The 24567-nt window shown below is 36.7% G+C and overlaps 2 protein-coding genes across 2 annotated transcripts in view; one reads left to right on the plus strand and one right to left on the minus strand.

Annotated features, from left to right (window-relative positions):
* The window catches only part of SLF1 (SMC5-SMC6 complex localization factor 1), a 75929-nt gene extending 60846 nt beyond the window's left edge, over positions 1-15083 (minus strand). The window contains exons 1-4 of the mRNA XM_080804879.1: positions 14986-15083; positions 3458-3571; positions 3225-3300; positions 1833-2073 (exon numbers count right to left, since the gene is read on the minus strand). Coding sequence (XP_080661005.1) covers positions 1833-2073; positions 3225-3300; positions 3458-3571 — 431 coding nt within the window. The 5' untranslated portion in view covers positions 14986-15083. The remainder of the gene's footprint in view (positions 1-1832; positions 2074-3224; positions 3301-3457; positions 3572-14985) is intronic.
* Positions 15084-15183: 100 nt separating this feature from the next.
* KIAA0825 overlaps positions 15184-24567 on the plus strand; it is a gene marked incomplete at its 3' end in the record, with an annotated part of 203430 nt that continues 194046 nt past the window's right edge. The window contains exon 1 of the mRNA XM_080804280.1: positions 15184-15256. The remainder of the gene's footprint in view (positions 15257-24567) is intronic.

Genomic DNA, 24567 nt, shown 5'->3' on the forward strand with positions numbered 1-24567 from the left:
AAATATTTGCAGATAGAATCTGCAATTACTAAAAATGGTAATATACTATGATGAAGTACAGTTTATCTCAGGAATAAAAGTTTGGTTTAACATTTAAAATTCATCAAAATAATTCACCATATTAACAGAATAAAGGAGAAAAGCCAATAATCTCAACAGATGCACATAAAAACATTCAAAGCAATCAATCCATTTATAATTGCATCCCAAAACATGAAGTGCCTAGTATTAAACTTAGCAAAATATGTACTAGATTTATATAGTGAAAACTAATACATTAAGGGCAGAAATTAAAGACCTGAAGAGATAAGGAGTCTATAAATAGGACAACTTGACATTGTTAAGACCTCAATTCTCCCCAGTTTGACCTATTGATTCAATACAATTGCAATCAAAACCTGAGCTTGCTTTGTTATAGAAATTGACATGGTGGTTCTAAAACGTATATGGGAATATAGAAATCCCAGAATCACCGAAACAGTTTTGAATAACACAAAGATGGGAGGCTCATCTAACCTATAAGATTTCAAGATTCATTATAAAACTATAGTAACCAAAACTGTGTCCTTTTAGTATAAGGTAGACAGATACTAATGCAGTAAGAAGCCCAGAAATAGACCACACAAATATAGTCAAGTGATTTTTGGACAATAGCACCAAAGTAATTGCATAGCAATTGAAATCTTGCACATTGCTAGGAGGAAATGTAAAATAGTACAACTACTTCAGAAAACAGTTTGGCATTTCCTTATAATGTTAAATACACAACTGCCATCTGAGCCAGAAATTTCATTCTTGGTATTTACCCGAGAAAGAGAAAAACAAATATACATGAAGACTTGTACTCAAATGTTCATAGCAGCTTTATTTATATTAGCATAAGAGAAAAAAAACCCCAAAAATGAAAACAAAACAAAAAAAATGTCTATCAATGGGTGAATAAATAGTGATACATCTGCAAAATGGAATACCACTCAGCAAGAAAAAGGAACAAACCCCTAAAACACACAATAACCTGGATGAATCTCAGGAGTAATGAGTTAAGCAAATGAAACTATATCAAAGGAGTACATACAGAATAATTCCATTTACATGAACTTTTAAAAAAAGATAAATCTATTGTATGGTGACAGAAAGGAAATCAATGGCTGTCTTGTATTGGTAGGCACTAGTAAATGTGTAATGACAGGAACATTTAAGATTACATAAATGTTGCAGATCTTTACTGTAATGTGGGGTGGTAAAACAGGTATATAAATTTGTTCAAATTTATCAAAATGTATAGTTAAAATATGTGCATTTTACTTGCCTATAAATTATACTTCTATAAAGGTGACAAAGGGCCTTTGCAGCCCCCTAAAAGTCATTGCAGTCTCAGAATATAGTTTACCAAGTAATAATTATTTTAAAAATATGATGTAAAAGTTAGAAAGAAATGAAATAATGAAGGAAGCATTATGAATCATGAAGACTACACCATATGAACCGGGGAAAAAAGCCTTTGTGATAAATACTTATAAAAATTTAAAATTCCTTCAAAAATGAAAACAAAAATCTTCGAAGTTTTTTTATTTTTCTTGAGTTAGCCAAAAGAATTAACATGGAAAGTTAAACAGAGACCCAAGAATAATTTAAAGCAATACTATAAAGTAGATTTTATTCTATTAGACACATATACTTAATTAAGTACAGAATCACTTAACTCAGAGATTAGAGTAAATCACCATGGCTCATTTGGATGAAATCAATAATTTCAAAGAAAGACAGGTATTCAAGCAAACCAAAATTTTTTTTTCTATTCATTGCTTAGCTTTTATGAGATCTCATCTTACCTTACAAGAGAATCACTTCGTTTATCAGCTCTAACAAGGAGAACAACTTTCCACCTGTGGAAGGCTCCTGGGGCACCAGTGCGTTTCAGTTCTTCACGCCATCTTTTAGGTGCAGATTGCATTTGAGGAGAATAATGGGAGTCTTTTTCAATTTTGTAGCCCCATTCATAAGTTGTTTCATCAAGCCATCTGCCACTTTTGGCACTATGAATTATGTAGTCCTTAGTTAGTACCCACTTTCCTAGAAAGTAAATCAACTGTCAGTCACAGAAGAATTCTGGTTCTAATGAATGCTCAACAATAAAGACCAAATATCAAATAAAGTTTGACCTTCATCATCATGAGATTCTTAGGCCACAAAATGCTAACATTATCTTGGGATTATGTTTTTTTCCCCCAAATTTTTGGTAGAGGTCTACGATGTCACTGAACATTGTATGTAACCTTTCCCATAATGATTCTAAATCTAAACGTTCCTAAATACAAATTTAAGACTTACTAAAATAAATGTGGTATTACTAAAGCTATGTCTACTATTATTATAGTTTTGGCTGAGATTTATATTCTTCTTATGCTAACAACTATAATTATGTTTATGCAATGTTATACTTTGTAAAACAAGTTTATTGAGCTAGGGAATTTTTCAGAATATCTAATAACATTTTGTAGTTCCTTTATCTGGGAATCACTAATTTTTCTCAAGCAGGGACAATATATGTTTTCCTTTGTGGAGATAATAATAAATCAAAGTATCTTTCTGGCATATTACTCTAAAAAATAACAAATTTACTGCATTAAATATATATATATTTTTTGGACAAAGAGTGAACTAATGATATGCTAGCTCAATCACAGTAGAAGAAACTATAAAAGAAACATCAAGGGTGACAGAGAGGGGAAGACACTAAGTCCTAATCTGGGTTTATGGAATTTAAAATCTTAGAAAAACACAATAGGGTGATCACTGCTTCATAGCATGTATGGGAAGGGATACAGTAGAAGGAGAACAAAACCAGATTCTTTCCAATGACAGATCAAAGAAAACAAATTTGCTGAGAACAGCTGAGATTTTGGCAAAAGCATTTTTTTTGGGGGGGGGGGCATTGTTGTACTCAACTTTTCTGTTAAAAATTTTTTTCTGATATAAAATACTTATATTAAATCTTCGGTTGAGTAAGTATTCCCGCCTCTTTGGTACGTTTTCATGTGATACAAAGTTTTACTTACAAAAATCAGACAAAAAATTCACAACAAATATTTTCAGAAATATATTCAGATAAAACCACATTTATGTTTGATATAATAATGATACTATCTATCTTTAGGAGATTAAGGTACTTCTTTTTTAACATGAAGGTTTTTTTTTTCAAAGGAGAAAGGTAGTTAATTTACCTGCTGCACAAGCTGCTAAAAACTTTTCACTCTTACACAGGCGTTCAGCTATAAGATGTGTACAATTTTTGTACTTCTAGAAGGAAAAATGCAAACAAAAAAATGTTACTAAAGGTAAGGTTTCCTTTACAGCACATTTACTTTATTCTTATATCAAGAGGGCATTTTATCATTCTTGGACCAGTATTATTTTTCAAGTCTATCTTGAATATTTTATAAGTTTTTGTACTCACCTCACTCTTAATAAAAGTGCAATCTAGTTTTAAAAGCAATTTGCCTAGAGCTTCCTTTTCTTCCATCTTAAATCCTGTCATTTGGATGATATGCTTTGGAGCACCATCTTCCATCTAACATAAATACACATAAAGAAGACAACACGTTAAAGGTAATATTCACAGGATTGACATTTTTTCTTAACAATGAGTATTAAAAGTAAAAAAAAATATTTAATGAATTAAACATATAAAGCTTTATTGTAAATACCAATGTTAAGACTGCTTATGTGCAATAGAAACTGGTTTATCAGGTTATCTTCCCAGGGTGCCTGGGTGGCTCAGTCAGTTAAGCAGCCCACTCAATTTCAGCTCAGGTCATGATCTCTTAGAGTCCTGGGATTGAGCCCTGAGTTGGGCTCCCCACTCAGCGGTGACTCTCCTTGAGGATTTTCTCTCTCCCTCTGCCCTATAACTCACATGATCTTTCTCTCTCAAAAATTAATAAAACTTAAAAAAAAATAAAGTTATCCTCCCAAAATGTGACTGTAAAGAGATTTTTTTGGTGGTTTGAAAATGGAATGTTTGTGTTCCTGTTACTTGACACTAAAACACACTGAAGAATGAATACAATTCTTCAGAAAGGATTATTTACATAAATATTAGCATAGTAATACTAAATTCATTTTAAAAGCACCTTTTTTGCTAAGAGCTTCTGAAACAAGTACACTGTGGACAATGAAACTTAATCAAATTTTATAACAAATTTTAAAATATTTCTGGACAAATATTGAAGAGTACCTAAAAGTCATTACAGAAGTTGATAGAGCTCCTATTCTCAAAGCATTTACACCAAATAACTTAGTATACGAGGCACACTTAATGAATCTGGATTCTACTCGCAATCTACATTTCTTAACTCTGCTATACGTTAATTTTATCACCTATAAAGTGACTGAAAAAAAAATCAGTTTTCAAATTTATGTAAGTAGAGACCTTAATCCACATACAAATGTAGTTCATAAAGCACTTGTATTTGAAGTGGCACATTTATTAAGCAAGAAAGACAACACCTCACAGTATTTTTAATGAGAATACAGGGTTTTGTTTGTTCACATGACATTAGAACTTCAGAACTGATAGCATTTTAAAGAAAATCTAGTTTCTTTTTATAGATGAGGAAAACAGGGACTACAGAAATTGGTAATTTTCCATTCTCTAACAATTTTGTCATTACAGCTGTAGAACAGTGTTTAATTAATGCTAAAGAGCAAAAGCAGTTGACCTCTTTAAAGGCAATTAAAACGAAACTAAAAAACCATACCTGTTTGAGCTCAGGAATTGTAACAGACAATTGGTGACAAGTGTTAATACAGAACCAGACAAGTTTATAAAGAGTTCTTTACAGAAATTCTATTGTCAAAGACCAAATATACAGAGATAGATACAAAAAACATATGAAGTACATACACGTATGTGTTTATGTAAAGACTAAGATTCATTTTTGAGTAAAACTGCAATGAAAGTCTCACTATGAACAGTTTAAAGCATTACTCAGGGTTAAGATGAACTTTATTTCCTTTCCTTAAGGCTTCTACGAGGAGTAACATCAGCTAACAGTACATCTGCTTTCTCTACCCTTCATCACTCCTTGATTTGGGAGAAGTTACCTGAGAACACTAAATGGATATGCTTTGATAGATAGAGCTGCATACTTGCAAAGACAGCTCATAGTAATGCTTTCTGACATGTCCTAAGAAGAATAGTAGTCCTGCAGACGCTTGGGTAAATGAATTTAGAGATTATGTATTAAGAAGTACACTGGAGTTGCATAAAGCTACCTTGTCCAAACCAATTTTTTTCAGTAAAAAAGCTGTTATTTTGACCCAAAATATCAGACTTTCTTATTTCTCTATTGGCTCCAAAAGAGGGAAAGGGATATAATGCATTAACCCTCTAAAATCCTATAATTTGAAGACATAGAATATAAAGAGTCTTTAAGGAGAAGGCTCTTCAGTGAAACATTTTTTTTAAAGTTAAAAGGTTCTAGGGCATCTGGGTGGCTCAGGTACTTTATCAGACAACTCCTGATTTTGGCCCAGGTCATGATCTCAAGGTCCTGGAATTGAATCCTGAGTTGGGAATCCACACCCAGCAGGGAGTCCACTTGAGGATTCTCTCTTCCTCTCCTTCCGCCCTTTCCCTTGTTGGCACAGTGCATTCTCTCTCTCTCTCTTTCTAAATAAAAAAATAAATCTTAAAAAAATAAAAGTTAAAAGATTCTGGTACAAAATTATAAAACGTACATAACAGAGCTTGGCATCTTATGAAAAATCACTCATGTAAAATTCTATCATCAGTATATAAAACGGTGAGTGGCTTCTTGCAAAAGGAATTCTTTCCTGTATTAATCATCAAATTTTTTAAACCAACTTTATGGGATATATGACATATATCCTGAATGACAATATCCATTAATACAGACTAGTAATATATAAAAACTTTACAAAGAATATGCTGTTATTTGAAATAAGGATTTAGTCTGATGCAGAGCACATATTAACACGTATACAATAAAGCCACAAGTGGGTTATAAGTCATAAGGCCATAACGAGGGAGAAATGTTGCTTGTATTAATTCTAGGGGTATAAATAAATGCTTTAAGCAAATTTCCTTAAGAAAATGGCAGGGCCTCCTTGAAAAGCCAAAGCAAAGCTGGAGAAATCATAATTTCAGACTTCAAGTTATATTACATAGGTGTAGTGATCAAAACATTATGGTACTGGCACAAAAACAGATACATAGATCAGTGGAAAAGAAGAGAAAACCCAGAAATGAGCCTACAACTATACAGTCATCATCTTCCACACAGCAGGAAAGAATGTCCAATGGGAAAAAGACTGTCTCTTCAACAAATGGTATTGGGAAACCTGGACAGTAAGAGGCAAAAGAATGAAACTGGACTACTTTCTGATAGAATACACAAAAATATTCAAAATGATTAAAGACCTAAATGTGAGACCTGAAACCATAAAAATCCTAGAGGAGAACACAGGCTATAACCTCTTTCTAGATAGGTCTCCTGAGGCAAGGCAAACAAAAGCAAAAATAAACTATTGGAACTTCATCAAAATAAAAGCTTCTGCACAGCTAAGGAAACAATCAACAAAACTAAAAGGCAACCTAGGAATGGGAGAAGACATTTGCAAATGACATATAGGTTAAAGGGTTAGTATCCAAAATATATAAAGAACTTATCAAAATACTCCCCCAAATAATCCACTTTAAAAATGGGCAGAAGACATGAATAGACATTTTTTCCAAAGAAGACATCCAGATGGCCAAGAGGTACATGAAAAGATCATCAACATAACTGATCATCAAGGGAATACAAATCAAAACTATAAGGAGATATCACCTCACCCCTGTCAGAATTGCTAAAATAAAAAACACAGGAAACAACAGGTGTTGGCAAGGATGAGGAGAAAGGGGAACCTCTTGCTCTCTTGGTGGGAATGGAAATGGGTGAAACCACTATGGAAAACAATATGGAGGTTTCTCAAGAAGAAAAAAATGGAACTACCCTATGATCCAGGAATCACATTACTAGATATTAACCTAAAGAATTAAAAAAAAAACACACCAATTTAAAGGGATACATGCACCCTGATGTTTACAGCAGCACTGTCTGCAACAGCCAAATTTTGAAAACAGCCTAGGTATCCATCGACTGATAAGTGAATGTGGTATATATACAAAAAAGTATATAGAAATATATAAATACACACACACACACACACACACACACACACACAGAATGGAATATTACTTGGTCATCAGAAAGAATGAAATCTTGCCATTGGCAATGAGATGAATGAGAGCATTATGCTGAGTGAAAGACGTCAGTCAGAAAAAGACAAGTACCATATGATTTCACTCATATGTGGAATTTAAGAAACAAAATAAATAAGCCAAGGGGTGAGGGAAAAGAAAACAGAGTGAGGCAAACCAAGAAAAAGACTTTCGACTATAGAGAGGGGTTGGTTACTACAGGGAAGGATCTGGAAATGGGTTAAATAGGTGATGAGGATTAAGGAGTGCACTTGAAGAGTACCAGGTGATGTATGGAAGTACTCAATCACTATACTGTACATCTGAAACCAATACTACACTAAGTTAGCTATAATTTAAATAAAAACATTTAAGAAAATAAAGAATTAAAAAATAAAGAAAATGGTAGGTCTTTCAAGAAATACTAGATAAGTGAAATTCAACTTATCTGTGAATATCATCTTGGTATACTAATGGAAAGGTAAGCTAATTGTTTTTATAGTTCTTGAAAGCCACCTTTATCAGAGGAACACAAGTGTTTTAACCATATTTATATTACTTACTACATTTATTTTATGCATATATCTTAAAGTTTCAAAAGCTATTTCATAGGCTATTTCAAGAAATGTTGCCAAAAACGGTAAGTTTAATTAGCTTTAAAAACCTAAAATCTTGGGAAACCTGGGTGGCTCAGTTGGTTAACTGTCCAACTCTTGATTGCAGTTCAAGTCAGGAGATTAAACCCAGAGGTGGGCTCTGGGCTGGGCATGGAGCCTGCTTAGGATTCTCTCTCTCCCTCTGCCCCTACCTCCCCTTCCTGTGCCCCCCAACCTGTGTGCTCTCTCTCAAATAAATGAAGTCTTAAAAAAAAAAAAAGGTAAAAACTTGCCTATCTTGCTACTCTAAAATACTAACATACAGAAACTACCTAAATAATCAGAATATATAGAGAAAGCAATGAAAAAAAAATTACAGTAATACTATCATCCAGAAAGTTTTAAAGATTGTTCTTTAAATTTTATTCTTCTCCTTCCTGAGAACTAAATGTATCTTGTATAGGACTATAAAGGGAAAAAAGTCATCATACTATATTCCTCTTTTAGATCATGTTAATGAACAGCTATATTACAATTTGAATGTTTTTTTTTTCTTTAAAGATTTTATTTATTTGACAGAGAGAGAGATCACAAGAAGGCAGAGAGGCAGGTAGAGAGAGAGGGGGAAGCAGGCTCCCTGCTGAGTAGAGAACCCGATGCGGGGCTCTATCCCAGGACCCTGAGATCATGACCTGAGCCGAAGGCAGCGGCTTAATCCACCGAGCCACCTAGGTGCCCCTTGAATGTTTATTATTAGTGACATTTTAATACATTTTGATGTATAAGTTAAGTGATTTGTATGTGTATCATGTAAACTTTTTATTTTAAATAATATTGTCTTTATGATAAAAAAAAACCCACCCACTTTGTATATTTAACAGCATTTCTGTCAAAGCAAGAGTCCACAGTAAAATGAAAGCAGGAGCACCTGTGCTTAATGGTAGAAATCAGGAAAGCTTTTTAAATGCAATTTCTTTCCTCTGAGCAACAATTTTATATGAAACTAATTAAGAGGAAAGAGAAGAAATAAAGGTGAAATAACAGGGATGTCCTGATTCAAAAATTATGCAAATACAAATACTAAAAAACAAATTAGGGGCACCTGGGTGGCACACTGGTTAAATGGCTGACTCTTGGTTTTGGCTCAGGTCATGATTTAGGGGTCCTGGGATCCGCCCCCTGTTGGGTTCCAAGCTTCCCGAGGAGTCCGCTTGGGATTCTCTCCCACTCCCTGTGCCCCTCCTCATACACACTTTTTCTCTCCAATTAGTCAATCTTTAAACAAACAAACAAACACAATATAGGGCATTTACTCCCAAGTTTATCAGAAAAACTGGGCTACTGGCTAAACTTTTATAGAACTGTGAATCCCAGTGATAGGACACAATAATCAGCACAGTTTCTTTTCTTTCTTTCTTTTTTTTTTTTTTTTTAAAGATTGTATTTATTCATTTGAGAGAGATAGCTAAAGAGAGCAGGAGCAGGAAGGAAAGGGAGAAGCAGGCTCCTCGCTGAGCAGAGAGCCCAATGTGGGGCTTGATTCCCAGGACCCTGAGATCATGACCTGAGCTAAAGGCAAATGCTTCACTGACTGAGCTACCCAGATGTCCTGTAGCACAATCTCTTAAAAAAAAAAAAAAAAAAAAAATTCCATTAACCTAATCAAATAGCATCTTATAATCAGATGATCTACTTCAAGTAACAGTTTACAATACACTTAGCAGTACTTTTTAATACCACATCCTACGACAAACAAGCTAGATCACAGATTTAATGCATATATATATGAAAAAATTGATAGCTATAAATATAGAAATAGAGATACATAGATAATTTATACTTATAAAACTGAGAGTGTAATGGTTCTTCCTATGACCCTACAGGATTAGGAAAACAAGGAACAACTGCATGATATGCCAACAAATCCAAAGACAGCACTATTATGATATGGTTTAATACCTACTAATGACTCCAACAATTCAAAGTCCTTATACATAGGGTCAAGTTTTGTATGTATGATATATTCTGGGATATGGGGATCAAGGGCTAACTGTTAGAAATCTTCTAGCACAAGAAAGTAAGTAAAAACACTGCAATTTAATTCTATCATTGGTATTTCTAGGGCAATTCTAACTTTTTTAGAACTTGTAGGGGGCGTTCCTTCAGGCATTCATCAGAACATACTATTCAGCACAACAAAAGGAAAAACAAAAATGAAAGCATTCATTTAAAGGTTTTATCTTTACTGTCAAAAAGTGAAAAATTAGGGACGCCTGGGTGGCTCAGTTGGTTGAGCGGCTGCCTTCGGTTCAGGTCATGATCCCAGCGTTCTGGGATCGAGTCCCACATCGGGCTCCTTGCTCGGTGGGGAGCCTGCTTCTCCCTCTGCCTCTGCCTACCACTCTGTCTGCCTCTGCTCGCGCTCTCTCTCTAACAAATAAATAAATTTAAAAAAAAAAAAAAAAAAGTGAAAAATTATACACTAGATTCTTAGTTACAAGAAAATGCTTCTGTAGTAATTTTTAAAATGTTGTAGTAATTAAAAAAAATATTTAGTTACTTACCTCGAACCATATAATACACACAACTAAGGATATAATGACTGTGAACAGAGCTGGCATTTATGCAGAGAAAGCAACTGTCTCTGTGGTGTGGACTTTCCCAAAATATCTCCCACATGGGCCTATCCCTGATGCCTGAAATTCCTCCGCAGTTGGTGCTAGTTAGAAATGCAAATAAACCTATAGCACTCATCATAATTAAGAACATTTTATTATGTACTAGCTTTTTAGGTCCTATGAATTGGATATGACACATAACTGGAACATATTTGAATATGACACAGAGTATGTTGAAAAGAGAAGTCGAGGAAAAGTAGAGGCAGGAATAGAGATGAATGCAAAAGTCTGGTTCAGGAGGGAGGATAAAAGAACAGGGTCTAACAGTTGACTGCAAGAAGAAACTGCTGCAAAAAACAGGAGCAGGGATGCTTAACAAGGTTTGTGGTAGGAAATGCTACTCTGTATTACAAGTGATTTTATGATCAGCCATAGGGCTTCACAGGACTTTGAAAACATAATGCACCCTATAAATTGTATGCTGATAACTAAGATAAATAAAGGATTTATCGAAAAAATTTATTATTTGCATTTAAGAACTAAAAGTTTCCCTAAAGTAACTTTTACTGTCAATTGTAATTAGTCCATGATTATAGACAATTTTAAAAATACTAAGTATATAGAAAGATTAAAATCACCTGTAATCCCTGCACCCACTAATACCACTGTTAACATCTGGGGGCAGGGGGAGAGGTATGACCTAAACATTTTTTATGTATGTGTGTGAAAAAACATATATATCACAAAATTGATGTTATTATATAGTTTTGTATCTTAATTTTATTTAAAATTATACTGTGATCATTTTTCCATTCCAGTGAATATTCTTCAGTTTCAAGGCCACCGGGGTGAAAACTAATGGTTTCTAATGTTCTGCTAGTGAACTATTTTGATTTTAAACCTACTCTTACTTTGATTTTAAATCTAAAGAAAATCACCTTTAATAATTCCCTTTTCTCGAAAAGATGTATCAACCCTTAAATACAAACAATATTGCTACTTTGAATTCAAGAATTTTAAGATTTTCATGGTTTCTCTTAAATAAAGCATTTAATTGGGAAAGTAAATAAGTGAAAAGGGTCAAAGTGTTGGATCACTGTTTTACCCAATATTGCAAAAGATAGATACAAATCACCATATTCATATTGAGTGAACTGGGGGCTCTGAATGCTGAAACAGCAGGTGGAGTTTAGGAATTCTGTACCCTCCTGGCCTAGGAGCCAAATTAGGCCTTTGGCTTAATTTCATTCAGCTGGCCTTTGGAATTTTTTTCTTAAAGATGTAGTGTCCGTTTCCTGCCTCATCCTTTAAAAACACGGAATGTGTGTGTATGCGTCTGTGTGTGTGTGTGTGTAGTTATTTGATTGAGGTCTCCAGTGGAGAGACCTGAGGGATGCTCTTACTTCAGTGGCATTATTTGTTTGGGGAAGGAGCAGTCATGCTCAGTCTCTTTGAGCAGAGGGAGGAAATGGAACAGTTGCAGCCAAGTGACTGTGGTAAGGAAAAAATGACACAGGCTAAGAGGACTTATGGAAGCGTTCAATCTATCCAGGAACATAAAATGAACAGGCTGAACTGGAGATGCTACTTTTATGGACAAAGGGTCCCTTAAGGAAGCACGATGAACAAAATGTTCAGGGAAAAAAGAATGGCTAGACAGTCTATGTTGGTTAGCCATAGGGGATGAAAGTAAAATCTGCTTTAAGTTTGTATTAGGAACTCTGTATTACTTAACTACTTCGTAGAAGCATAAGAATGTAAGGTTGAAAAAGCAGGAGTTCACTTCTATTGAGGACCTACTATGGTCTAGGCATACATGTTAGTTTGTTTCCTTACAGACAATTTAAGTGTTGTTTACCCTTCTTATACAAATGAGGATACTGGGGAATCTTAGCTATTAAGAAACTAGCTCAGGGGCACCTGGGTGGCTCAGTGGGTTAAGCCTCTGCCTTCGGCTCAGGTCATGATCCCAGGGTCCTGGGATCGAGCCCCATGTCGGGCTCTCAGCTCAGCCGGGAGCCCGCTTCCCCCTCCCCCTCTGCCTGCCTCTCTGCCTACTTGTGGTCTCTCTTTCTGTCAAATAAATAAATAAAATCTTAAAAAAAAAAAAAAAAAGAAACTAGCTCAAGGAAACATAGCTAGCAAAAGAGTGAAATCAAGTTTCAGTGCAAAGACCTGTTTCTGCAAAAGTTACATGCCTTTTCTATGATATCACTTTGACTTAAATTTCAGAATTTAGTCTAATATTTTTAACCATATTATAATTTTGCTAAGAAATCTATTTTTAGCTAGTGCAAGAGAAAAATACACTGCAGGTAAAGGGATCTACTATGAGGGTAAGGAGATATTTAGAAAAGCAATATTACTAAAAATATTTAAACATCATTATAAAATTAACTAATGTCTAAAATTTCAAGTATTTCTAAGAATTATCTTAAGAGTGCCATTTCTTATGAAAAAAAGGAAATTTTCATTGTTTTCCCCTCAAAATGCATCTTGTATGAATTACTCATTAGACTAATTCATATGGACTTCAAGAGTAACAAAACAGCCTACATCAAAGTAATTTCAATATAAAGAAAGTAAAAACCAAGTTAACTTAAAAGTTTCAGTGATATTGTACTTTAAAGCAGTAACATGTTGGGCGCCTGGGTGGCTCAGTGGGTTAAAGCCTCTGCCTTCAGCTCAGGTCATGATCTCAGGGTCCTGGGATCGAGCCCCACATTGGGCTCTCTGGTCAGCAGGGAGCCTGCTTCCCTTCCTCTCTCTCTCTCTGCCTGCCTCTCTGCCTACCTGTGATCTCTGTCAAATTAAATAAAATCTTTAAAAAAAAAAAAGGCAGTAACATGTCCTTAGATTAAAAATAGTACATACTACATTGTGCAGCATACCTTCTCCATTAACATATTTATGGAGAGTCAATAAGAATCACATAATATTCCATTATAGTTATTTTATTGAGAAACAGGGTTCTTCACTTTCTTTAGATTATTCAGTCTATGAACACTCTAAACAATTGTTGTTTAAGCACTGAAAAGACTATCTTAGAATAATTAATCAGAAAAATGTCTAGTTAATAATGCTACACTATTTCCAAAAAAAAAAAAATTGTTTTCAGACATTAGTGAAGACTGTGCATACTGTTATGAAATCATAAAAGGTTTGAATTTTGGTTATGAAAAGCAACCACCTTTAACCACAGTTTCAATGGCTGTTTCACATGATTTATGCTTTCTACTCTAAGGAAGCAAGAAAATATTAAATCATACAATTGAACCCAAGTCAGTAAGGTGAAAAAAAATAGGGATTTAGAAAATGTAAATCAGATCTAAAGAGGGCTCATTTGTATTACCAAAGGCTGTCTCCACAATTTATACATTCAAGTATTTGAAACATCTTGGCTCATTTAAATTAAGAATTCTCTTTAAGTTCAACATAATCAAATTAATTCCCTTATAAAAATCCACCCGAACACTCAACTTATGTACCGAACACCTGCAATGCTCCCTAAAACGGGAACATCTTGCACATCAATAGATACTTCTAGGAACTGAGGCATAACATAACGACATAAACCAAAAAGTTCTAAAGGCATTCTGTCATAAGATACGTATGCTGTAAATTCAGTTTAAATTTTCATTCTTAAGGTCTCAACGAAAAAAAATTGGGGAGTAGGGATAGGATAGTCACTCGTCTAAAAAAGAGCTTGTCGCTTCCAAAACCAAGCTCCGTCTCATTTCTGGGTCAAATCCTGATAGGGAGTATCCGTGACAAATCAGTTTTTTTTTTTTTTTTTCAATATTTAATCAGAGGCTTTGGAAACGGAAGAAATGCCAGGATAATCACTTAGTCTTGTTCCCTGCCTTCAGGCAGCTGGTACATTATAACCCCCAGGAGCACACACCCTTCTTTAAGGAAAAGTGTGTGTGTATGTTTAAAGGCATACAGTAGCCGCAGAGATATAATCATTACCACTTGGGTATGTTAAAAAAAAAAATCTGCTAGGGAGAAAAGAATGACACTATATTCCCCGTCACTGGTAGGTGGGCCTGGGGGATCCCAGCCACCTGCACTGACGCTAAATTATGTAAAGCAACCAAGAGACTCCGCGAGAGGCGTCCCAGTCGGTTCTATGGAAACGGAAGACGCGGGTGGCCTAGCGCCTTCCTGGCAGCGGATCGACCTGCGGAGCTGCGCAAACAGGAGGCGGGGGAAGCCGCTCAAGCCTGCACTGCAGAGACGCTCGGCGGCGGTCCCAGCCGCGGCAAGGGCGGGGCGGGGCGGGGTCTGCGACTGCAGCCCACCAACGCGGGCTCAGCTCAGCTAGTCCGGGCCAGTGGGAGCGAATGGTGGCTGAGAAAGCAGGAGAAGCGGGCACCGCCGGCGCTCAACCCCAACCCTTTCCCAATCTCAAAACCGGGAGCCGCAGAAACTTTGGGGGCATGGAGGAAACAACCCCAGAGAGTCAGGGTACACTGTTGTCCTCCGAGCTGAGGCCCTTTACCTTCCCTGCCGGAGAGTCTGGGATGCTTCCCTCGGGTGGCGGTGGTGACTGGGGAGACGACTGCCGCTGCAGCACTCGCAGCCTCACTAATCCGGGCTCTGGGAAATAATTTCCCGCCGCGCGCTAGGCGGCCCCGGAAGCTATTGGACCATTTCCGGGTGGTTGTCAGTGACGCTCTCGAGCCGTCGTCAGGGTGGTCTGAGCGGGTGCCTGGTTGGATTCTGGCGGGCGGGCCAGGCTCCTGCAGATCTGCGCCAGGCTTGGGCGACTGGTAAGTGATTTTTCTACGTTGCCTCTTGGGCCTGATATTTCCGGCCGGTCGGGGCGCCGTGTAGCGTCTTGGCCGGACCAAGAAGTGAGTGGGAGAGGGTTGAACCGGGAGGAGTCTGCATCCAACCCCATGGCTCTTGACCCTCTGCTGCTGGGAAAGGCCCTGGTATTCCGGCTAACTGCCCTCTGCACTAGCATTGTCCGTCTCCAACTTGGAACTCGATTTCCGATCCCCAGGTGAGGCGAAGACCACGTATACAGCGACTTGTAGTACCGAGCCTTTTTTTCCAGTGTTCGAGGAGTGTCATTACTCTCCCATTGGCAGGGTTTAGTCACCCTTGATTCCCGAGAGCTACTTTACCATCCTTGTCCTGAGTACTGTTTCCATTGACCTGGGTCGCACCTTTTACAAACATTTCAGACGTGGGATGAGGGAGTCGTTCATGTTTAGAATTAAATGTTCCCGCCACTCTTTGAATTGGGTAAGAAGGGGCTTTGTTTTCCTCACTACCTGAGCTAATGGGCTTTACGTACACGTTTTAGCTTTTGGAAACCTGTGGTCAAGAAGTAGATGTACTTTCAGAACGAGTGCTCGTGCCCTGCTCCAGGTTTCCTAGCTAATGAAGGATTCAGGAGAATTTGGGAGGAAGGTCTGAGGTAACCACAATACTTTCATGGGGAATATTGCTTTGGACGGAGGAATAATGTGAGAAAATGTGTTCTTTCAAACGAAGATTTAAGCGATGTAGGGAGCCGTGGCTATTTCTTTCTTGTGTAATGCAGTTTCTTCAGGTAAGTAGTTTTCCCACTCCACCTTATATTTAAACCATCACTGTCCCCCTCAAAGGTAGCTCATTTTGATCCCCAAAAAGCCAGTTCCAAAGGAGTTCTCGAAATTGCTGTACCATGAAGAAAAATGGAGTGTGTTCAGGTTAAAGCCCCTGATGCATTAGTCCAACTCCATGTTACCTTTTGAGTAATGCAGGCATATTGAGGACAGCACATTGATATTCTAATCTTGTTGGATAATAGTTCAGCCAACTTTTATAATCTCCTTTGGTCCCAATTTTGCCATGTTTATTTAATCTTGTGTTATTTCTCTGGTTGAAAGGATTATAAATTAAGGAAGACAGGGATTTTTTTTTTTTTTTGTATTCTTGCTCTTGATTCTTGTTCTTTCAAATTAACACAGCCAACGACTAATACCACAAATATAGCTAGTTTGCCAGGCACTTTACATTCCTTAACGTTACTACTGTCCTATAAGAAAAATTACGTTACCCCTATTTTGCAAACATTTTGTACTGAGACTCAAAGACACGACTAAGACTGAAAGACGTTCTAACAAATTATATAATTAAGTGACACCACTGAGATTTGAACACAGTCGACCGGACTCCAAACTTTGGCTCTTTTTACGGTTCTTTATACTCATAAATATCCCTAACGTGAATCATTCTTTTCACACGGGTGAAACTGGATAGGTAATATGTCACATTCAAAAGTCAAATGTATAGCAAAACTTGAGTAAGTAATTTTAGGGATGTGTTAATAGGTTAAGGAATTCCTTAAGTTAATGTATTAAGAATTAAGGAATGTGTTAAGTACTTAAGATATTACCACAGGGTAACTTTGACATATGAATAATCCAGTTTTTCTTGACTAGTTTTATCATCATCGAACAAATATAAATAATCTCAAGATCATCAGTGTATAGGTGACTCTAAGTCCAGAGTTTCAGATATCTCTTTAGTCAGCTTTGCACGCACATGAGGATACACACACACACACACACACACACACACACACACACACACGTGTATGATGTATATGGAGAAAAAGAAAAAAAAGTGAATGAGAACTTAATAAAAATTGAACTTCGTAATGCCTGTAAGGAATTATTATTTACTGGTTATTAGCAAAACTGTTATATTTCATTCTTGTAACCCTCAGACAGATGGTGCTTATCACATGTTTTAAAGGAGTATTCTTAATTAAACATACCCATTTCAGTATTCTATTTTATGTAGAGAAATAGAAATAGCCTAATTGTCAGGGAATTATTTTGCCTGAGAATAAATGAGAATAAAATTTCATTAAGATACATACTATTTATGTATTATAAATAACAATTTATAAAGAGTATCTTGTATACTTTATGTATACACTATTATATATTATAATATATATTATATATTATAAAGAGTATCTTGTATACTCTTTATGTATACACTATTATGTATAGCTAGTCTCAAACACCAATGTGCTTTTTTTTTTTTTTTTACATTTATCAACTTCACTATCTGAAAGATATTTGCTTTACCTATCCCGTAGGTAGATCTCAGGGATGTTTTGTTTTCAATCAAATGTCAGTGCTTATGAAGATGGAGATTGTATCTGTTTTGTCCATTATCTCATATCTAGCATTTAGCTCTGTGTCTGGCATATAGTAGGGGCTCAATAAACATTAATTGAAGGAATGATGATTACTTTTTAAAATGTTATTTACCCAGTAAATAACTGGGTAAATGTTATTTACCCAGAGAAGTATTTGTAAATAACTGGGTAAATGTTATTTACCCAGAGAAGTATTTGTACATGCATCTTTTAAAAAGGGTTTTACCATATAAATCAATGTGTACTTATTTATCGTTACTCGCTTTGATGCTGAAATGTAATGTCCACTCTATAGTCATCCATAAAATGGTATGTGGTCACCTGCAAAGAAAACTAGACAGTGAAATAGGAGATAAGAGAATACCTACTATTGATTATTGCTTACTCTCTATGTAGTGTTATATTTTTCCTCACAGAACTATAGGGTAAGTATTATTATCCTCGTTTTACAAATGAGAAAAGATACATTTTGTAAATCGTTCTGTTACCAGTCATTAATTGCCAGAGCTGTGATGTCAACCATTGTTCACTTCAGAAGCCACTATCATAATCACTCTGCTATACTGCCTCCAATTGAATTTTAATCCTAGTTCATCTAACTAGGTGTATACTCACAGAAATTTTTTTCTGAGGATCATTTCTCAAATATTCAGAGTAATACTTGAGAGTCAACTAAAGTCAGAGGATTTTACAGATGGAAGGGACCTTATAGAATCTAACCCCAAAGGTGTTATGGATTAAAAATTTGAGAATATACAAAGCTAAAAGGAAAAAAGTTAAAAATTGCCCGTGATTCTACTCCAGCCACAGCTCAGCTCCTGCCTACTAGCCCTCCCCCTAGTCTGTTCATCTGATTGGGGAGCAATCCTTTCCTTCCTACTGAATGGACCCCTGTGACTCAGGGTTCAGGCCCAGTCAAAAATAGGAGAGGACCCTGAGGGGCCATCTAGCTTCCTATTTCTGGAGCTCCACTCTGAGAGGACGTGGAGTCACATTGATGAAGTGGGGGATTGGTTTATAAACACCTTGTTCTGATAAGGTGGGAACTAGGCACTGACACCTGGTGGAGATGGCGCTAGGGTTTTGGTTTGGCTGGGGGTGGGGATTCTCTTAGGCTGTGAGGTCCTCTTGTTTTCTCCATGGCTCCTGTCCCTTTCTGTGACTCTGAGCAGCTACCTGCCCCTCTCTAAGCACCACTTTCCCCATCTGAAGTCACACCGTGGATTGGGTAGGGGACACTTGGCTTTCTCTTCCCACAAGTGGCTCCAGGACCTCCATGACGGGGTTAGTCCTGGGTCTCCTCTTCCTGACCTGCTGGTGCCCAGATTCCCAGTATTGCCCCTTCTGGAAAAATCTTCCACGTGCCTTATCTACAGGGAAAAAAAAAACAAACACCACCACCAAAACAAACAAACCCCTCACCTGCCTTTCGGTAGTTGAGAACAGCGCTGAGTTACTTCAAACCTCCCGCTCTGACTGACATACTGCCCACTACTGCGAGGCTGTTGTTCCTTTTTAGAGGCTGGGAAACAACCAGGAATTAATCATTAGAAGTGATGAATCTGCAGACTTCTGACTCACCTCATCATACCAGGTGATTCTGGTTAAGGAAAGTGTTTGAGTGGTACAGTCGAAAGACTGCAGTTGAATCAAGGATAAAGGTAAAAATCAGCATAGTAATATTAAAAAGCCTCTGGAAGTATGAAAAGAACACTGCCTCCCAGGCTCAACTGCTGATATATTATTGGAGACAGGTTTTGAAACAGTGCTCCACTATTTCCTTATAAATTTTGGTTAAAGAACAAGTAGATAAGGAGAGAGGTGGCTCAGGAAATAAATTGCTAATAGTGTATCTGTAATGTGTACGACTATGAAACATACCTAGCTGTTTAAATCATTTGGTGGATTATTTGCTGAATAACATCCTCAAGAAAATTAGCTAAAACTAACAGACAAAAGACAGTGTCATTTTGATTAATTAGGGAAAGCAGTATAATGTAAAGTAGCTGAATTCAGAGAAGACACGCATATAAGCTCAAATTCATGGACTTACATATGTTCTGGGAAGAGTTACTTACATTCTTTGAGCCCCAGTTTGTTCATTTGTCAAGTGGTAATATCAACTTTACAAATTTATTAGAATTAAGTGTGATAGTGTGTGAAAGCACACAGGCATCAGAAAAATGTTATTAGGGATTTGTCTAGTTTTGTTGTGGTTTAATATAACCTAATTGCTTTAAAATAAGGTGGGGGGACACCTGGGTGGCTCAGTCGATTAAGTGTCCAACTCTTGATTTTAGCTCAGAACTTGATCTTAGGGTCGTGATTTTGAGCCCTGTGTTGGGCTCCACACTGGGTATAGATCCTACTTTTAAAAATGAAACAAAATAAGGTCTGGGGCTCCAGCTGTGAAGTCAAACAGTTCAAATCCTAGGTCTGTCACTAGTTGTGTGACTCTGGGAAAGTTACTTTTCTGCTCTTAGTGTTTGTTTCCTTATTTGTAAAATGGAAATAGTAATAAGGTGTTCATAAGCCTTGTGTGAAGATTAAATAATGATGCATACAGTTTAATAAGGTGGTTGGACTTGTAAACACTTTCTTTGTTGACTCAGATTCCCAGAGAAGCAGATACTAAGAGGGGATTAGATGTGCTAGAGGCTTACTGGGGAGAAGGCCTGTAAAGGATAAAAGAGAAGGGAGCAAAAGCAGGATGGAAGTGCCTCCAGGCATCAATGCAGGTCAGAAAACCTGTGAAGAAGAGTAGGAAAGGAGAAAGGGAGAGGTGGAAAGAAAGTGAAAAGAATGTCAAACTGCCACACCATTCGAGAAAAGCTTCAGTGGGCCAATGGGGAATATGTGTCCCAAAATCACCCGTTAGAGGAATCCCATGCTCCCACAGCGCTCAGTATAATGTTAGCTGTTAGTAAAAATAACTAGTAGTTGTCATATGCTAACATTCACAGGTGTGTTTAAATTTCAACTCTAGACTTTCACTGCTTGCCCCAACTTCTAAGAAAAGTACAGTCTCAGAGGCACATGTTCTTAGATGAACAACTTCTTGTATTTTGTAGTATACTTTTGTTAGCCAGAGAGCAGCTAAGCAATCAAAAGTTCGAAATAACAGAAATAAAACATTACCTAAGCAACTGATTTTTTGACATGAAGTAAACAATATGCTGTTTACATTTCTAAATTCAGGTAGCCAGTAAATACAAAATCCCCAAAACCTGAGTAATGTTAATGTCCATAGTTTAAACATTAGCCCAAATGTGAATATCCATTTTTCTTCCTCTCCAAAGATACTTCTATGGTTAAAAAGATCATGATATTATGCTTTACTAGGTCACCTCTACACTCTTTTGCTGTTCTTAATAAGCAACTGTAGACATCAGTCAATTCGGTGCTTTTCAAATGGCAGGTTATAATCCATCAATTTGGTGACTACTGGCCTGCATTTTTATTTTAGATGTAAAGTGGCTTTAGGAGTTGAATATAAAATGTGTTTGTTACTGTGAATTAGAGTCGAATTTTGAAGCAAGAGATTTAGACTAACTTTCATACCCTACATGAGGTAAATGAAGATTAAAGAGGTATTTTAACTTGCCCCGATAACTCGGGAAACATGTGTCTTGAGCCAAAAGGTCTTAAGAATCTAAATTTAGGGCTCTTTTTCAACATGCTTCCAAGAAAAGACTTATTGTTTGCTCTATTTAAGGGACATAATTACTCTATTTTCTAGTTGGTTAATATGGCCATCCTTTTCTGTTACTTACATTATTTGCTTGCTAAGATTTACTGAAAAGGCTCTTCTCTGACTCTGACCATTCAGAAAGGTTGTACAGCTGAAGTTGTTTCTAGCAGTTAGCAGCCATGCCATATCACCTGAAATTACTTTCCATTTTCCCTTTGGGGAACGCAGCTAATCCAACAGTGTAAGTCTGAAGTTTACCTAAATTTAAACTGAGGAGTGATACGAGCTATTTTGAGGTGCATTCTACTGAAGAAGTCTTAGTTTTTACTAATACCAGTGAATATTATTCTTTGTTTCATTGTCATGACATTCTTTACCCATGTTCCTTGTTTTTTTAGACTTCAGTTCACTAAATAATATTTTTAAATGGGAATTTGTTGTATAATCCAGATGATAACTTATTCCTTTGTAATTTGGTAAAGCATCAATTATTTCATTTTCTATTCATAACTGCTCTCAAAAATGCCTGTGGGCTATTTAGCTCCTCAGGGGTGAACTCTGTCTGCTAATCACAGATTTGACTGGAAAAGAGTTTGGGGCTCTTTGTATATGGAGCCCTCCTTCCATGCCCTCTTCTTACGTGACCTTCTCTACCCTGGTATCAGTGAGGCTGCCTAAGCTTATTCCTTTGATGAACTTTTATCTGATCATGACCTTTCTAGGACTTTATCATTTATCTTCCTCAGCAGTTCTCAAACTTTTAGTTTAGGAGGACTTCACGCTCTTAAAAATTACTATTGACCTCAAAGAGTTTTTATGTATGTAATTCTATCTACTTACCTTTATTATATTATAAATTAAAATAAACTTTTTAAAAAGTAGTTAATTCAAATAAATAAAGCCTAACGTGTTAACGTATAGAGCATTTTTAAAACAAGATTATATTTTCCCAAAGAAAGTTTTTGTGGAAGAGTGACATCATTCCATGTTTTTTGCAGTGTCTTTAATGTCTGGCTTAAAGAAGAGAGCTGAATTCTCAGATCTGCTCTTCTATTCACACTGTTGTGATATGTTGTTTTGAGTTGAAGTAAGTGAACAAAATCCAACCTTATACAGACTTGCAGTTGGAAGAGTAAGGAGTATTTTAGTGGCCTTTTCAGATAATTGTGGAATGTTTTTCTTTGATCCTATACCTAAATTTACTAAGTGGTGGTTTCTTAAAGTTGAATTACAATATGATATCTGAAACCCTATCACTGAACTTTTTAAAATCTGTAACTTTAAAATGTCCTTGGTCTGTCTTGCATTTTTAAAGACTCTTTTACAATCATGTGATTTTGTTATATAATGCACTGGCCATGTGCAAATACTGATTCATTGAAGTAAGCTGATCTTCCAAATCATAATGCATTTCATTATGTTATCAAAAAATCCTATTGATATTATCTGCAGTCTCATCAGGAAAATTTAAAAATATTAGGAAGCTGTCCATCTGACAGTATGTGAATTTTCCAGACTTCTTACTTTTGCTTTGAAAACTCTAATTTCATCATTGACAACAAATGCTGTCTAACGTTTTCCTTGAAGTGAGAGCTCAATTTGGTTAAATTTGAAAAAAATGTGTGGTGTACTCAAAGGTTGATCTAATAACATTACTAATTTTTACTGCCTCATTGAATACATTGCTAAGTAAACCTGGCTTTGCTTTTCATTGTAGCTGTGAAAAAATATGACTATAGTGGTAAGCAGGATAATGTCCCCCCTGCCCCCAGATGCCTACATCCTGATCCCTGGAACCTGTGACTATGTTAGGTTATAGCACAAAGAGGAATTTAAGATGCTAATCAGTTTACCTTAAAATATTGAGATTATCCTGGATTATCTAAATCGGTCCAGTGTAATCACAGTGGTTCTCAAAAGTGGAAGAAGGAGGCTGAAGAGGAATTCAGAGTAATCCAATATGAAAAGGACTCAACCCACAGAGCTAAATAGAAAATGAGGGAAGTGGGCCACGAGCCAAGGAATGAGAGCAGCTTCTAAAAGCTAGAAATGCAAGGAAACAATGCATCCTCTTCAGAGCTTCCCGAAAGGAATGCAGCTCTCCTGACCATTTCCTTTTAGCCTGGTGAGACCCATTTTAAGACTTCTAACCTAGAGAACTGTAAGATAATGTATTTCTGTGGTTTTCTGACAGTAAATTTGTGGGAAGTAATTATAACAGCAATAGAAAACATACAACTAACACAGTCTGGGCCTGAGCATCATTGCTTTTGCATGATTAGTACAAACGTCAAACCTAGTGAATGGCATATGTCGTATTATTATGAAAACAGTTTTGAACTTTAGAATCCCATGAAAGAATACTGGGACTCCATCAAAAATCTGTGTACCACACTTTAGCATCACTTTAACTTCTCTTTTGTGCTTCCTTTGTGTACCACTTGATTTGGTACTAAGTTGCAAAAATTAAGAAGGCACAGTCTGATCTTACGAAGATTCAGTTTAAGGGCACCTGGGTGCCTCAGTCGATTAAGTGTTGGACTCTTGGCTTTAGCTAGGCCATGATCTCATGGGTCATGGCATCCAGTGCACCCCCCACCCACACACAAACACTGGGGAGTTGGCTTAAAGATTGTCTCCCTCTGTTCCTCCCCCTCACTCATGCAAGCACACGCATACTCACTGGTGCTCTCTCTCTCTCAAACAAAATCTTTTTTTTTTTTTTTAAGATTTTATTTATTTATTTAACAGACAGAGATCACAAGTAGGCAGAGAGACAGGCAGAGAAGGAGGGGGAAGCAGGCTTCCCACTGAGCAGAGAGCCCGATGTAGGGCTCAATCCCAGAACCCTGGGATCATGACCTGAGCGGAAGGCAGAGGCTTTAACCCACTGAGCCACCCAGGTGCTCCTCTCAAACAAAATCTTAAAAAAGAGATTCACTTTAGTGGGTTGGGAGTTGTAAGCAAATCAGTGATTACAGATAGCACAGAATGACTGGTGCCCTAACTAGTACACTTAAGTGAAGTAAAGAGTTTTCATGTGCTTTCAGTCTAATGGAAGATATTACAAAAATAATTACAAAATTCAAAGTGCTATTAAGGAAATATTCCCACTGACAGGATGAGGGAGAGATGTTTACATTCCCACTAGCAGATTCTGAGGGTTTTGGTTTCTCCACATCTTCCCAATACTTGTTATTGTCTTTCTTTTGATTATAGCCATT

The sequence above is a fragment of the Martes martes genome (genome assembly GCF_963455335.1).
Source record: "Martes martes genome assembly, chromosome: 5".
In the NCBI taxonomy this organism is placed as follows: Eukaryota; Metazoa; Chordata; class Mammalia; order Carnivora; family Mustelidae; genus Martes; species Martes martes.